At 44.8% G+C, this 15,664-nt stretch overlaps 1 protein-coding gene across 1 annotated transcript; it reads left to right on the forward strand.

Annotated features, from left to right (window-relative positions):
• Nucleotides 1-14,064: 14,064 nt before the first annotated feature.
• On the forward strand, nucleotides 14,065-15,087 carry APOBEC4 (apolipoprotein B mRNA editing enzyme catalytic polypeptide like 4). The gene has a single exon (XM_042874176.1). The coding sequence runs from the start codon at nucleotides 14,065-14,067 to the stop codon at nucleotides 15,085-15,087; it is 1,023 nt and encodes a 340-aa protein (XP_042730110.1).
• The last annotated feature ends 577 nt before the right edge of the window (nucleotides 15,088-15,664 follow it).

Consider the following 15,664-nt stretch of genomic DNA (forward strand, 5'->3'; position numbering starts at 1 on the left):
CCCAGGTACAGCACTCACTGCTTGTTTTCCACATACAACCTACCCAAATATCCAAAATCTGTTGAACAAGGAACTCAGGATGTGACAACTGCAACCTGATTATTCCTAAGTCCTACAGCTGGAAAGGCATTATGTACGTGTTGAAGAAACTCACAGCCCAGAGGATTAGCTAGTAGGAAGTTCTGAAACTCTTAACCAAAGTGGCCAGAACCTGATGAGAGGGTGGGAAGTGTCAGGAATCAGCCTTGCCCTGCGAGGTCAGCTGGCTAACTCTGTAGAACAACACTGAAGGAATTAGATCAGCTCATTCTTTCTTCTTCAACTTGATTTCCCTGTGTTCCTACAGTCACGTTGCCTGCCACTCTCCCCCCTAGAGTGGATTCAAGCCAAGTTTAACAGAAATTTAAGCCACTGTATGGTTCATGGAAGACTATAGATGGAAAGAAGAGGGCTTCTAGCATTTTGTTGATAAAAACGCCCCATCCTTGTGAAACTGCATTCGGAGCATATACCTCCTCAATCAGTCCAAAAGCACTAAGCAGTAGAAAACCAGGCTTCATTAGTTCTGGCCTCTGGGGCTGGGAGTGTGTAAAAACACATGTGAGAGCACAAATGATAGATTTCAGCTAGCCTCATATTTGGAAAAAATACAGAGGAACTCAGGGACTTGGATTGTCTAGAAATCCACTAACATGGAGCTGCAGCAAATCAGCCGTACATATGAATGAGACCCAGCTTCCTCCTGATGTGTGACTCCTTCCAACCTTCCCAACATGACCCGAGCCCCCTGCAAACACCCCAACCCTCCTCTTCTTCCCACGCGACAACCAGCACACGCCGTAGCTGGGCTGCATGGTCACCACTGCATGGCCACCACTGGCCACTCGAGCAGCCTGTCTGTGCCAACTGGACTGCAACAGGAAAGTGGAGGAGAAACTTCCGGAGCTCCAGCTGGAACCCCTTCTCACAGAGGGGTCGTAAAAGAAATTCTCTTTTCTATCCAAGCACTGATTTTATGACGTTCACATTACTACCTGGGGAACATCTACTGCTCTGTTAAGCTGAGCTGATATCCGCAAAGCGATTCAAGATTCCAATGAAATACAGGCTACAGGAAGTTGTCCTTACTTGCTCATGCCAATAAGTAGTGTTGGTTGGAGATTAGAAAGAATTCAAAAATATCCTTGGAAAATGAGGCAATGCTTTGGAGCAAAGTGAAATCAGGAAACATTTTAGAAGAGATCAGCCACAACTGTACACAAAACAAGCAAACAAACCCTAAAAAATACCTTAAAACCTCAAAAATGTGTGTCTTGGCCAACTTGGACAACTATAAAAGTCACACTAAAGATTTTCACAAAGCTTTTACAGAACTGAAATTCAGGCTCCTCCAGCAGAACCGGGCACAAATTTGACACTGGTTGATTCACAGTGGTTTACAGTCCTGAACTAACACACAGCCCATGTGTAATTTCCATTCACACAGAGATGGCAAACTATTAAATTCTGATAACTCAGAAGTGGATATATGTCCTGGCTGGTCATCCACCATTCCTTCCCTCTTCCAGACCAGACAAAGTGTTATGCTATCCCAGCAATCCATCTGCCCACAAGAAGGCAACCATCCAGCTGCAGCCATGTCCTCACAGAGGACGAAATCTAATGGAGTCCATAGAGCAAAAGCAGTCACATTGGACACTTAACAAATACATACAACAATACTCACTAACAACTGTGATCATGGAAAGGGAAGCAGTGGGCTATGGCACTAAGGAGAAAAAAGCCCTGTGCACAACAAGCAGTACAACACACTGTGTGGGTTGAGAAACTCAGAGGCAGCAAAACACTTCATCTGGTGCATTCTACACTGGCATCAAAATGGAACCACGGCATTTTAAAGGGCAGGTATTGAAAACTTACACCTAAAACAGAGATAGAAGAGGTCAACTACCTGGCACTCACATCTGACAAAACCCACCCTTAGAATTGATATAGCTTTATGTATGTAAGTAAAACCAAGTATCACAACACCAGCACCTAACAAACATGCACAAGCTGCCCTGCATTGTCTTTTCAAGTGCTGTTATGAATTACTCAAGGTACTCTTAAGAGCTGATGAGAAATCCAGACATAGCCTTGCTAAAGCATTAGAAAGCTTAAGAAAAAGAAAATTCCAGATCTTCAGGTATTTCCTTGATCACACTAAGATTTTTCTCCCACTCTGGTATACAAAAGCCCCAGCCCACTGCACAAGGCATGACTATGCCAGATGTACATTTCTCACAATCAAATCTGTTTTAATTTCTCTATAAAGGATATGATTTTACACTGAGTCCTTCAACAGAAGTGCATCAAAAGGTTGTGCAGAACAGTGAATTACCTGCAGTTATGATCTGGCTTGGTAGGCAAACCACATGAGCACAAAGGACCCACTGTTAACTCTTAACAATTACAATTTAGAACAATTTAGGACATTACAACTCATCTTATTCTCAAAAGTTCAGCGTTTGCTAACATCCGTCATCAGGTCTCCTCACGTTTCACGGATTTTTACTGGATTAAACATCCCACAACTCTCTAAGAAGCAAGAATGAACTGTTACAAGGACGACCATCACAGAGCAGGAACTGAATGAAACACTAGCAGTTAAAATACTGGGAGGGATTGGCTCTGTGCAAGAGCTGGGAACACATCCTAGAAACATTGACTTGTCGCTCTTTGCTCTAGTCAGTAGGTTCTGTTGGCAGCTCACTGCCTGTAAAATCTTTATGCTCCTACCTGAACAGCCATTAGGAGCAAACAGCTGAAGAAATGTTAAGGTTTTATGTTCCAGGCTACCGCTCCACGTACATCAATCACACCGTGCAGTGCAGGTCTAAGCCCAAATGCTAACTTGGGAACTGAATTCACATCTCCCTAATCAACAGGCTGAGGTCCTCCGCTCTGAGGCTTTGTATCCACCTCAGTAATGCGTCACCCAACCACAGATAGGAAGACAGCAAAGCTCAGAGCCTCCTTCTCTGCAGAGCTTCTGCCAACTCCAATCTTAGAAGCAGAGCAGGGTATTATCAGGAAAGTGCTCTGGTGTCACTCAGAAAGGAAAAAGCATACAGTTCCTTCTCTTGGCTAGGCCTTGTAGAAAATAATGGCACGCAAGGAAATGGGAGTCCTTGAGGCACACTCCCAAAAGATCACATCCTTTGGAGCTGTGAGGAAGGGGAATCAACAGCCTGACTCTTCCAGCTCACCCACTACTTCTACTGCCACGAGATCCAGCCCTCCTGTTTGTGCTAGGCAGGTGGGAAGGAGCGCACACCACAGCCACCATGTTTCACATCCAGTGATCAACCACACACACAGCTACAGCCTGCAGCAGACAGCAGCACTGCAGTATCGTAGTGCAGGATATTGTAAACACTCCCAGGAGCCAGCAGAGCAAAACCTGGAAAGAATGAGGCTGTTATTTCATACACAAGCAGCAACATAAAAAAAAAACCTCAGTCCAGAACCTGCCATTGACATCAATTAGAAGCATACCTGCAGTATGCTGGTTAGAAGGACAACCAAATGGGCTGTCGGATCTGACTCAGGACCTGCTCACCTGGTGGTGCTATGTGACTCAGCAGATTGCAGGGGATGCTGGGGTTCTCTGAAATAGTCTTTTTCTTTTTTTTTTTTTCCCCCTCTTTGTGGATGTGATGCTGACCTACAGTCCTCTGATGTATTTCTCTAGGGGTCAAATCTAGGGGAATGTGAGAAGGATACATCATAACATTTACATCTGGCTTGGAATGGGAACAGCTGGCACACACAAGCACTGGGGCAGTGGAAGAAACTGCTGTTGTGAGGAAAGTTAGCCTTGCTGCTAACACAAACCTGGAAGAATCTGGATTCTTTCCTGGCTCAGTCAGTAACTCACCTGTACCTCAGTTTGTTACTCTGAACAGTGAACAGAAAAAGAGTTGTACTGTGACTTTGTAGTTGTAGCTCAGAGAAGTGTACAGCCCATTCCATTGGTATTTGTAAAAGTGTTTTAGAAGTCCTGCAACAAGGGTCTTGTAGCAGAACAGGCATGGATACTTTGGAAATAGTCAAATTCCAAAGAAAGAAAAAATTAAAAAGACATTTCTCACCCACAGGTTTATCACTCTAAAATAGCACAAACATTACACCACACAGTGTCTGGGATATCTGGACAGAAATATCAGAGAGAGGCTTTGAGACATTTTCAACATAACCAGGAGCAGGAAGGATGAGACTGCAGACCCTTGAGGCTTAATTTGAATAGATAATTTCATTGCTTATCTGATCTACATCTGCAATCTGAACCTTTTGAGGTTCGCCTACTACCACTAAACAAGACACCATGCTGAGAACACAGGAAACCTCAACAGATTTGGTCAAGAAATCACGTAGGAAACAAAATGAGGTCATGCAATTCTTCTTCAGTTTAACGCTGGCAAAAGGGAGAAGGGGGTAGAAAATGGAGAGAGAGGAAGTCCTTTATGCTGTAAATAAGAATCACTGCACAGCCAGTGATACTCTCACATTTCTGTTTGTTCTCAGCCACTTCCACTTCTGCTTCCTCGCTGCACCCCAAGCTAATCAGCAGTGCAAGTAACACAAATGTCCAGCTTCCCATTGTCCATCAGTTATACCAGGAATTGCCCTGTTCTCTCCTACATGACTTTGAATAAAAACCAGCTTAATTTGAACACTGCACATAACCAGAAATGAGATCCACACTGCAATTTTTACCCAATTAACAGAAGTCAGGTGGTTTACATGAATTTTAGTTAGCCTAAATAAAATACTTCATTTTTTTTTTCCAGAAACAGCTTCCCCCATTCAACAAGTGGCTGCGTGGAGCTGCCCTACACGTATCAAAGGAGTCGGAATGAATTCCCATCACCCACACTGAATACATCACTCTATCCGACCATGACATAGAAGAAAAAAGCAAGTTCTTTTCTCATCAAAAAGAAAATAGCAATGCCCTGAAATCACATGTCTTCTAGGCAGCCTCCCAAGCACACTTTGTTTTCATTGACTAAAATAACGCCTTACAATAGAAATTGAAAGCAGATTTTCCTACGCTATAAAAAGTCTTATTCTGCAAGAGACCAGCAGATTCTGAATCGTGTTATTTACGCTCGTATCTGCATATTGAAAGAACACGGCTCAGCTAAATAGAGAAAAACCAGCGGCTCTGTCTGCACTCTGCTCCTGCTTTAATGACTAAGGGAGGGATACAACCAGCCCAAAATAACAATCAGAGCCCCACCAAACCATTTGGAAACAGGCACCACACAGTCCTATTTCTCGGTTCTCTGTTGACCAATTCTGTAAATAACTCCAAAAGTCACAAGGGCAGCAGAGGCTGACTGGGACACCCAGGCCCAAACCCCACAGACAAAACACCTACAGGCACGACTGGGTATTCCCAAAGAACACCTCGTTCTGGCCTCCTCCTCCTCCTCCTTGTTGATACACAATCAGTGTTTGTCAGTCTGTTTGATCTGAATGCCTTGGCAGCTGGTTTGGAAGGGGGAGGTGATAGGTGTACTCACCCTTAATTGCACTGACTGACTGTGATTTGCCTGCTTCATGCCATCACCGGGGCGTAGTCAGAACTCTGCTTTTCTGCCAGCACAACTCCATTCATTTCAAAGGAAATGCCCTTTAGTTTGACAGCTGGAAGTGAGATCAAATTGGACAGAATACTGGGGAAATTTCCTAAACATACACAGCTCATGGGTCATGCAAGAGTACAAATGAATACTTTTGCCTCTCTCACAATACTTAGGACAAGTACTGGTAAAACTTTCCCAGCCCTTCTGGACACCAGCCTAGCTCTGTTGATCTTCACTGAAGCAATCTGTAGTCATGCTGATCATTTGATACTAAACCTCAATTAACTTTCCGAACTGATACTTTCTAAGAATGAAGAATGGCTCTTTGAGTCCAATGATTATGTTCATTTTAAACAGGAATGTGGCAAAGGGGAGTTAACTCTTTGAAAGGGTAGATAAGAGCAGGACAAGGGGAAATGGTTTGAAGTTGAGGGAGGGGGAAGTTGTTTGCTGTGAGAGTGGTGAGGTGCTGGAACAGCTGCCCAGAGAGGCTGTGGATTCCCCGTCCATCCCTGGAGGTGTTCAAGGCTGCTATTAAATGTGGAGGTGGAGGTTGGAGATTCATGGTCCTTGAGGTCCATTCCAACCCAGGCCATTCTGTGATTCTGTGGTACCATACAGTCACTGTTTGCAGTCATTTCTTCTTTCTGTTTGCTTCATGTGTTTCATTAGAGTCAGACTTATACCCTTACTGCATTTTTCAGTCCTATAAAAAAGTGACAGCTAAATAGAACCCAACTCAGAAATATTCTAACTTTAAAAAAGACAAATTCTCTTCTTTTTTCACCTCTAGATTTTCTGTTTAGCCTTCTGTCTACAAATAGAGGCTCTTAGCAAGTTCACTTTTTTTTTTTTTTTTCATAGGTTAAGAGGAAAGTTGCCCAACTGTTTGACAATCACAGCATACTGGAAACAGTCTATAAAGTAATAGGGAAGAAATTATCAGCCTAGGATCTGTACTGTGATCACACTCAATGGAAAGCTATTTTTTTAAATTACCAAAAGCAAACAAAATCCTGTCTTTTTCCTTATGTTTCTTACAATCCTAACATTTAAACTAGTCACCCTATGAAACTTGGAACACTCCTTATTTGTCATTTCCCTTCTGCACCCCTCGCTGCTACGAGACAAGTCTGCATTTCAATGCAAAAAGTTGCAGCATCGCCTCCTTGAAACAGGACTAAGGAGATGGCCCACTTCTACAGCCTAGCGGGAGCAACACCCAGAGGAGAGCTATCAGGAGGAGAGCACTCCCATTCCTTGGGGAGGTGAGTAGGAAGAGTGTAAGGAAGGCCACTGAAATGAGTGTTGCAGGCAGGTGTCAGGAGGAGGAGGAGTGCCATTCAAATGGATGTGACAGTGTGCATCTCAAGATGCCATAGAGAACATGAAATATGAAGGAGGGCTGCTGGCATTTCCTGCTCTAAGGTACTTACAGCTCATGCTTGTCTCAAGAGTTTCCTGCTTTATTTTAGACAATATTCTAAAGCCAGAAAACCCAATTTGCCTTTCATTTTCTCTGGTTTTACCTCTGCCTAATCCAGAAAATTGCAATCTCTTTTTTCCTTCTCTTCAATATATATTAGAAACTAACTGACAGAGTTCTTAATCAGTTAATAATGAAACTTATTTTCTCATTTTTATGATGCGGTTGGTTACGCCTTTTAAGCTTGGAGTCAGATTGCTCCCATATGCAAGCAAAGAAATAACCGACTGCAACAAGTGAATGTTATCCGAAAACTGGCAAACCACTAACCAAACTTTCAGCAATTCATCCTTAAGCAAAAAGCAAGAGAAAAAGAATAATCAAAACCTGAACCACCCATCTCTGTCTAGTGAAAGCTGTAGTTTCATATTCTTTCCATAATATTTGCTGGGTGGTCAGATGTTAGGATGGTGATAAATAACAGATCAAGATCCCACTCTGCCCCCCATTTCAACATCACACCCTCTTCAGCAGTCTTCACTTCAAGAACTGTGCACAATTTCACAAAACTCCTTGCAGCAAATGCTACAATTCCATTTTATGATCTCTGGGAGAATGAAGACTCAAGGACAGTATTTTCTAGCACAAAAGACCGACATATGTATGTTCTGAGCTTCACAAACCAAAGGTGTTTTAGCCTTTAAGGAGATTGCTGGACAGGAATATGAAGCAAACAACTCTTGTTTACTGTGCCCACATGGCTCCCTGAAACCTGAGCACACAAATGTCTGGTTCTGATCATCCATCCGTGTCAGAGTGTGCAATCATGCCCTCCTCAGGAAAGGAGGAGTGAAAGCTGAGAAAACCTGTCCCTTGCCTGCAGAGAAAGCCAACGAAGTAAGAGTCAGACAGCATACATGCATATGAAAAAGGCCTTCCTGCAGAGGGTTGGAAGAAGCCACCAGAAGAAATTATTGACCAAGGCCTGAGGAAGGGGACAAGAAAGGCCCCAGGACTGCCACCCTGAAGATTTAGGAAAGGACTCTGAAGCTAGATTCCAGGAAGAAGCTACAAAAAAAGATTTCTTTGAAAAGAGGAAGACTGAAAGCTAAAGTCAGAAGATGATGACGGAAGGATACTGTGGATCAGCATTCTTCAGAAAACAGCAAAGTTTATTTGAAAGCTAAAGAACTCCAAAAGCCTTGGACAGGTTAAGAGGAGCATGACCTTGCCAGGAAGAGAAAATTATATGAGAGAAGGAAGACTGGAAACCCAGAGAAGCAGGAGGCACAAGACCAGGGTATAGCATTGAGCTGCACACTGCAGGATCGGGCACCTCATCCGTCCATGCAAATCTTACCAACATGGATGCCATCCCTCCTCCCACCTGTATTGGCAGAAGAGGAAGCAAGTTCAGGGTCCTTACTGTTGAGAAATAAATTCCTCTTCAATAATTCCTCTTCACAACAGAAAACCACTAATGACACTGTCATGAGCAAGAACTCTACCAAATCCAGTCAAAACTGTGAGTTTTTCTGAGATAGTGGTGATTTAGAGCACTTTGCTCTGCACTGCTTTGCACTTTGCACTGCTGCAGATGAAGCCAAAGCAGAAGTAAGTGATGAGACAATCAGTGATGCACAGGAAGAAACGTGTCAGTATAAGCCACCCAAACAAGGCAGAATTACCTTAGACACTTCAGTGTTCTCTAAGCCAGGAGCGGGTCTCGATCACCCTTGTGGGCCCTTTCCAACGTAAGATATTCTATGGTTGTTCCTGGATGTGGTTGAAGAACGTTGTTCTACCTGAAAGAGAGACATATGAACAAATATGAACTACAGATGACAAGCTTTTGCTTGCAAAACTTATACTTAGCCCTTGAGACAGGAATCCAGCTCACAGAATCAGGTTACTCCAAAGAATTTCAGTGTTTTTCACTTCTGCCAGTTTTGAAAAGTCTTTCAAGGTTTGAAAGAATTGGTAAACAAAGGCAGATGACACTTTATTCCAGTAAAAGTGGCTGAACTTTCACCCCAGGCTCAGGAACTGCTGAAGGTTGGACATCATAACAGTGTAAATTTGGGTCCTAATTTGAGAATCATGGCATATGGAGTCATTCAACATCTTTTTTTCTGACATGAGAGAGCTGGGACTGTTCAGCACGGAGAAGAGAAGGCTCCAGTGACACCTGAGAGCGGCCTTCCAGTATCTAAAGGGGACAGACTCTGTTGTGATAGGACAAGCAGAGCAGCCAGTACATTCCTTCCTACAATAACTAAATCATCTTTGGCAGCTGTTACTGTTCTAGCCCTGTACCCTGCAAAGATTTACACATCTGCTTAACTTCATGCACATAAACAGTGCCAGTGCCATCAGCAGAAGCCCTCACATTTGTTAATTTAATCACATATGTAGACGTGGTAGAACAAGGGGATCTAATTTTCAGTTCCCCTAATGGAGCAAAACTGGGAACAACAAAACTGAAACACATCACTTCCAGCCAGCCCTCAGCACATCACATTCCCAGGCACCACAGCTCTGCAGTCACACCATTCAGCTCGCACTAGCTTACGTTTCCCAACACATTCAACGCACATCTTCAACACAACATTCATCCCTTCCAAAGTTCATGCACACAGTAGGTGACTTTCAGCTACAAAGAATGATTTTGCAGTAAGTTGATAACATGTACTGCTCTGGTACCCAACAAATCAACAACACTCTCAACAAGAAGCAGAAAGTTTTTTTTTTTTTTCCTTTCTTAAACACTTCTGGTACAAAATACATCTTTCTCCTCTTCTTTTTTTTGCTGCTTTTGCAGGAATACTAGTTCCAAATCCTAAATAGGCAAAGCATATGCAGCCCTGTTGCTTTTGTGCCCCAGACCCTCACTGGCTTTGCCCCTAGTTTTTAAAATCCTACGACTGCACAAGAACTTCAAGGCCCTGGCTGGGTAAGGGCCATGTGACTCCTCTGTACTTTGAACTCAGATAAACTTCTTACTGAATGAAGTCATGTGTGAAATGCTTCCAACAGAGATTATTTTGAACCAAACTGTACTAAGAAGTGCTACAGAATTTCAACACTCATATTTCAGCAACAAAAAAAGGAACCGTTCTCGTACAGGAGTGCAGTGCTCGGGGGGGAAGCAGCAGATCCCCCACATAAACAGAACGACGTTGGTGTGAGACTATGGAAGTAGAGCATGTTTCAGTCATTGAAGAAAAAAATGCTCATACTTCCATATAATCACACTCCAGAAAAATAGCTTTGGCCTAATCCTGATTTAGTCTTGAATCAATGCGTGCGACTGTGCTTCCAGAAGACATCTTCATAAATCAAAGAATCCCAAGTTTACAATGGTTACACCAGTAAATGATCACTGAATTCCAAGCTGCCCGCACTGGGATGGATCAGCATCTCTGTATATCGAAGCAATCCCAGGTTTTAGCCAATATTTGGACAAAAAAATAGCAGGGCCTTCGTTGCGCCTTTTTTCCCTAGGAGCAGAACATATGGCTTGTCTCCTGGCTAACTTCCAACCTCAGTAATTACATTCTGACCACATAAGTTTCCCCTGTGATTTTAACTGGATACAGCATTCCTCTCTGGTTCCTCCTGTGAACGCTTATGCTGCGTTGTGGAGCACTATTAAACAGCTACTGCCCTCTGCCCCAGAGACGGCTGTGTTTTAGTAATAAGTGAAACTACTTTTTTTAATGATAATTATATCCTTATCTCCCCCTGTTACATTTCTGGAGGAGACAGAGGTGTCTTTCATTCCTTAACATATGTTTCGAGTTCCTGGTTGTATCCACTCCACAGGATCCTCTGCATCGGGTCATGGCAATCACACTGATAGATGGAGATGGTACTTTTCCTATCAGCCTGACTTATGGTTAAATGTTTAAAATGTAGCATTCCTTCTGAGAACGTGGAATAGCCTATTGGCTGTGCACGTGCAGGGAAGCACTGGGAAAGCCATCTCAGAAACAAGGACAGAGCAAAATAAGACAGAGAGCAGGCAAAATTCCTCTTTCACAGAACTAAGGGCTGCAAACACTGAAGTCAAGAGTTCTCAAAAGGCAGGGGTTGTTTGGAGTACCTGCATTTTTTATTTCCCAGCCCGAAACCATGTCAATTTCAAATTTCAGACTTATCTAAACTATGAACTGCAGCACCTCCTACTTCTGCAGATACATCAGGATCGCTGAGCCACTTACACAGTTTCTCCTGCACAAGATCTAAGTAACGCTAAACAACAGAAATACCACAGAGAAAGCCATTTGCACCAGCCTGTATTTTAACCTTTTGGTCAGATTTATAAACTATTTAGAAGATGACTAATGCTAAAGAACCGTTCAATATTTTTAAATATAATTGTGAGTGAAAACAGCATTTTTTTCTGCATGACAGCTGAGTGACGTGTGCTCCCATTAGCTGCTTAATGCACATGCACATGTATGTACACACACATCCACGCGCACGGGCATCCATCCATCAGTTAAAACGATTTGTGAGCTGCAGCTCACACAGGAATGCACTCGGTCCTGCCAGCACTGTCCCAACCAACCTAGCAAATGGGGTACTGTGGGATCTGACTGCCACTGGGTAAGGATTCAGCGCTATTAGGAGAAAGATGGAAAGCTTGCTAGGATCTGGCCAAATCACCAAGTAATAGAGAGAGATGTAATATTTTAGGTCTCTCTGGTAGCATTCCTTTAAACGCAATGAAACGGAGTTAACAAGCCCTAAGTTTGATCCACCTCTGGTGGGCAACATTGCCACCGTGCGGCCACCCAGCTCCGCCGGCAGGGACAGGGAACGGAAGCCTTGCCAGAGCCGTGCAGCTTTCTGAAGGGAGGCGACCTCCAGGAGAGCTGCAGAGGTGGTCTCGTAACGCCCCTCCACGACGAAAAACATTCCTTTCTTCAGTCCTGCTCTTTGTATCATGGAATCATAGAATCGTTTGAGCTGGAAGGGTCTTTCAAAGGCCATCTGACCCAACCTCCCCCGCACTGAGCAGGGACACCCACAGCTCCATCAGTGCTCACAGCCCATCCAGCCTGACTTTGGTGTCTGCAGGGATGGGGCACCCACACCTCTCTGGGCAGCCTGTGCCACTGCCTCACAGCCCTTATCAAAAAAACTTCTTCCTTATATCCAGTCTAAACCTCCCCTCCTATAGTTTGAAACCCTTTCCCCTTGTCCTATCACAACAGTGTTGCATTGCCTCCTGCAACACAACAGACCCTGCTGAAGTGTTTATCACTCCTTTCTTACAGCCCCTCTTTTAGATACTGACATGCTGCTCTCAGGCCTCCCCAGAGCCTTCTCCTCCCCATGCTGCACAGCCCTGGCTCTCAGCCTGTCCTCACAGGGAGGCGTTCTATCCCTTGGGTCATTTCTGTGGCCCTCCTCTGAACAAATGTTAGGCAGCAAACACACTTTTTTAATTTTCTGGGATACGCTCACCCTTGCCATGATTACACTGCAGTGCACAGTCATCATGGGCATCAAAAATTGTATAGAAACATCAACAATGACAAATGCAGCACTCTTGATGTCAGGAAGCCAATCTTTAGAAGTAATCTGAATGAAAACAGAACAATGGCCCGGATCAGGAAAGAGCCCCAACACAGGAAAGCAGATGGCTGTTGGCGTGGAGTCAGGAGTGGAAAACAAAGCAAATGAATCATTAGTAATTTAAGAAGAAAATGAAATAGTGACAGAGGACAACACAGCGTGGAATGCAGAAGCAAGCTGTAATAAATAATATATGCAGATGGAAAAAAAAAAGTAAATCCAGAAAAGTAGCGACAGAATTAAACTGAACCCAGGGATGGTGAGTGACTCAGTTCAAGTGGCAGGGAGGAAAATCAATCATCTGCCTCAAAAGCTGCCCATCCTCACAACATTCACATCTGCACACACATGGAGCCCTGCCCATGCAAAGCAAACACCTTGCTCATGGAACGGCCTGCTGTTTGCTTCAGTTACAGGGCATAAATGCAGGGGCAACACTGCTGCCTTCAAATGAAAGCAGAAGTAAAACAGGAGCTCTCTGCTCACCTGGCACAACAGGCAGGAACACACAGAAATAAGTGACCTAGAATCGAACTTAGTAACACATTCATTAGAAAAACATCCATCCGCAGCTGTAAAAATCTTATATCAAAGCAGCACTAAAGAAACAAAGGAAGCTTACTAAAGTGGGAAACAGATCTTGACAGGCAAAGAACAGCAGCTTAACCACCGCAGGTGGCTGGAGGTAAGAAAGAAAATCCTGTTTGTATTCCCATCTCCTAGCACCGGGCACCTGTACACAGCCAAAGGAACCTGCCTGCTGTCCCTAGCACAAGTGGAGCAAAGGCACCACCTTTGGGAAAGATCCTTCTGCAGCTGAGCTGCCAAACCACAGCAAGAAGCAGTGACTTTCTTTTTCATCAAGCAGCTTGGACAAGAAAGCTTGCAATATTCACTGGTGTGGAAACTCTGAACCATCATCTTAAAAAGCCAGTGAAGGAAATACGATATTTACCATAAGATTTTTACTACAGCCCTGAGCTGGAGCTGCTGAGATGGTAATTATAGCTTTATTCTTTTTCCTTTGGTTGGTATTTATTTGTTCGTTCTGCCAGATTGCAAAAAACTCACCTGCTAACTCTGGAAAAGTAGGGCTGTTTTCGCCATGCAGCCTCTCCTGTCTGGGGAAAAAAAGGCAGAAGCCAGATAAATATTTTTGCCTTGTGTTTTTAGCAAAAAGGCTGGTTTGTAAACTCAGAATGGCTTTCAGGCAGCAGGAAAGCTTTGCTCTCAGCATTGTGGATCAACATTCCAATCCGGGCTATGAGTTTCAATACATTTTGGAAGAGGCTATCTACTATTATTTTTGCAGTTTATGTGGAAAAGCAATCAAAGGATTAAATTGCAATACTATTTTCCCTTTTTTTATCCGGGACTGTCAGCTCTACAGCGCATAAGCAGGGAGAATTCTAACAGAACATGAACCCAGGAGAGAAAATTTTCCAAGAATATCTGACAAACCAGGGGACTGTGGTAAAGCCCTACCGCTGGCAGACACAGAGCCAAACCTGTGCTAAGTGTCCCTATCACATACGGACAGGTGAAGAAGCAAGAGTTCCTTACACAGAGTTTCTGAGGGCTTTTGGATTCCCATGCAGAAGCACAGCACATCCACAAACCCACCACCTTCTCTTCTACGAACTGAGGAGCTTCTCTGGCACTGTAGTCCAAAAAGGCCAGGCCAGCAGCTGTGCTGAGCAGGGCAGCCACCCGGAATCCATGCTGTTTGAGGCAGACGGTTATCTGGATGCAGTGATACATGCCTATGGAAACACTGGCTGCATCACCCTCTATTCAAATTACTCTCCTTGTAACGAGGCTTACCACTGCTGCATAAGTAAAATCTACAACTTCTTGCTGAAGCACTCAGAAACCAGGCTCTGCCTCTACTTCTCCCAGCCTTACCACGTCGAGGACAGCTTCCCCACGGCCGCGTGGAACCGCCAAGCCCTGCGCAGCCTGGCCAGCCTGTGGCCATGGGTCACACTGCAACCGCTGCCCGTGGGGACTTGGTGTCACCTCCTCTCCAACTTCGTGTATGGCATCCCAGGGTCAACGCTTCAGCATGCAGCTTTACCGCCAGGAACCGTATCAGATGGACAGAATCCACACCAAATTAACAACTTCAAAGGAGTGAAAACCTACTGTAGGACAGCATTTCCACAAGCAACACATGGAGAGCCTGCTGTGCAGCAAAACCCAAAGGCTTTTTCTCGCCCTGCCTTCCAGCAGCCTTTACCAGTGACAAAGAGCAGTCTGCCACATCCCCTGTCTCAAAGACACTCGGTGCTTTTTCCAGGCTTGTTTCTGCCCTGCCAGAGGGAACGTCTCCACCCCAGACCTATAAATATTGTAAGGCATTTAAAAATGCCAAAGGAGTTTATTAATGAAAGTCGTAATCCTGAAGCGGTGATGGCCAGCAGGAACCGACAGCAAAGGTGACAGAACCCGAACCACCTCCAGGCTGTAAAACCAAGAACACAAGCAGCCAAAAAATCCGCCCTGATATTGCTTCTGATGAATGTTAATGCAGGTTACAACTGTGGAACTTGAAAAATAATTGACTGTACGGTACAGTCGGTACTAACGGTACGAGTGCTGTGTTCAGTTCTGGGCAAGCAAGACACTGAGCTTCCGGAATGCGTGCAGAGAATGGCAGGGAGCTGTGCGGGGTGTGATGGGGAGCCGCTGAGGGAACGGGACGGGGCAGCACGCAGGAGAGGAGCTCAGGGGAGGCTTCATTGCATTTTCGCACTGCGTGAAAGGAGGCTGTGGTGAGGTACGGTCAGCCCCTGCTCCCGGTAACAGCGACAGGGTAAGAGGCGATGGCCTGAAGCTGCACCGAGGGAGGTTCAGGTTGGGTACGAGGAGCGGTGACGCAGTGGCAGGAGCCGCCCAGGGAGCTGCGGGTATCAAAGCAGCGCTCCTCCCACGGCTGAGGGAGCGCCGCCGCCCCGTCACCACAGAAACGGCGCGCGGGCGGCGGGAAGAGCGCGCGGGGCTGACCAATGGCCGCTCG

Source organism: Lagopus leucura, unplaced genomic scaffold, assembly GCF_019238085.1.
Source record: "Lagopus leucura isolate 7727_CA_CO unplaced genomic scaffold, USGS_WTPT01 Super-Scaffold_100009, whole genome shotgun sequence".
Lineage (NCBI taxonomy): Eukaryota > Metazoa > Chordata > Aves > Galliformes > Phasianidae > Lagopus > Lagopus leucura.

Bases quoted from the DNA above. Each gene is read 5' to 3' on its own strand.
- APOBEC4 (XM_042874176.1), top strand. From the start codon at position 14,065: ATGAACCCAGGAGAGAAAATTTTCCAAGAATATCTGACAAACCAGGGG.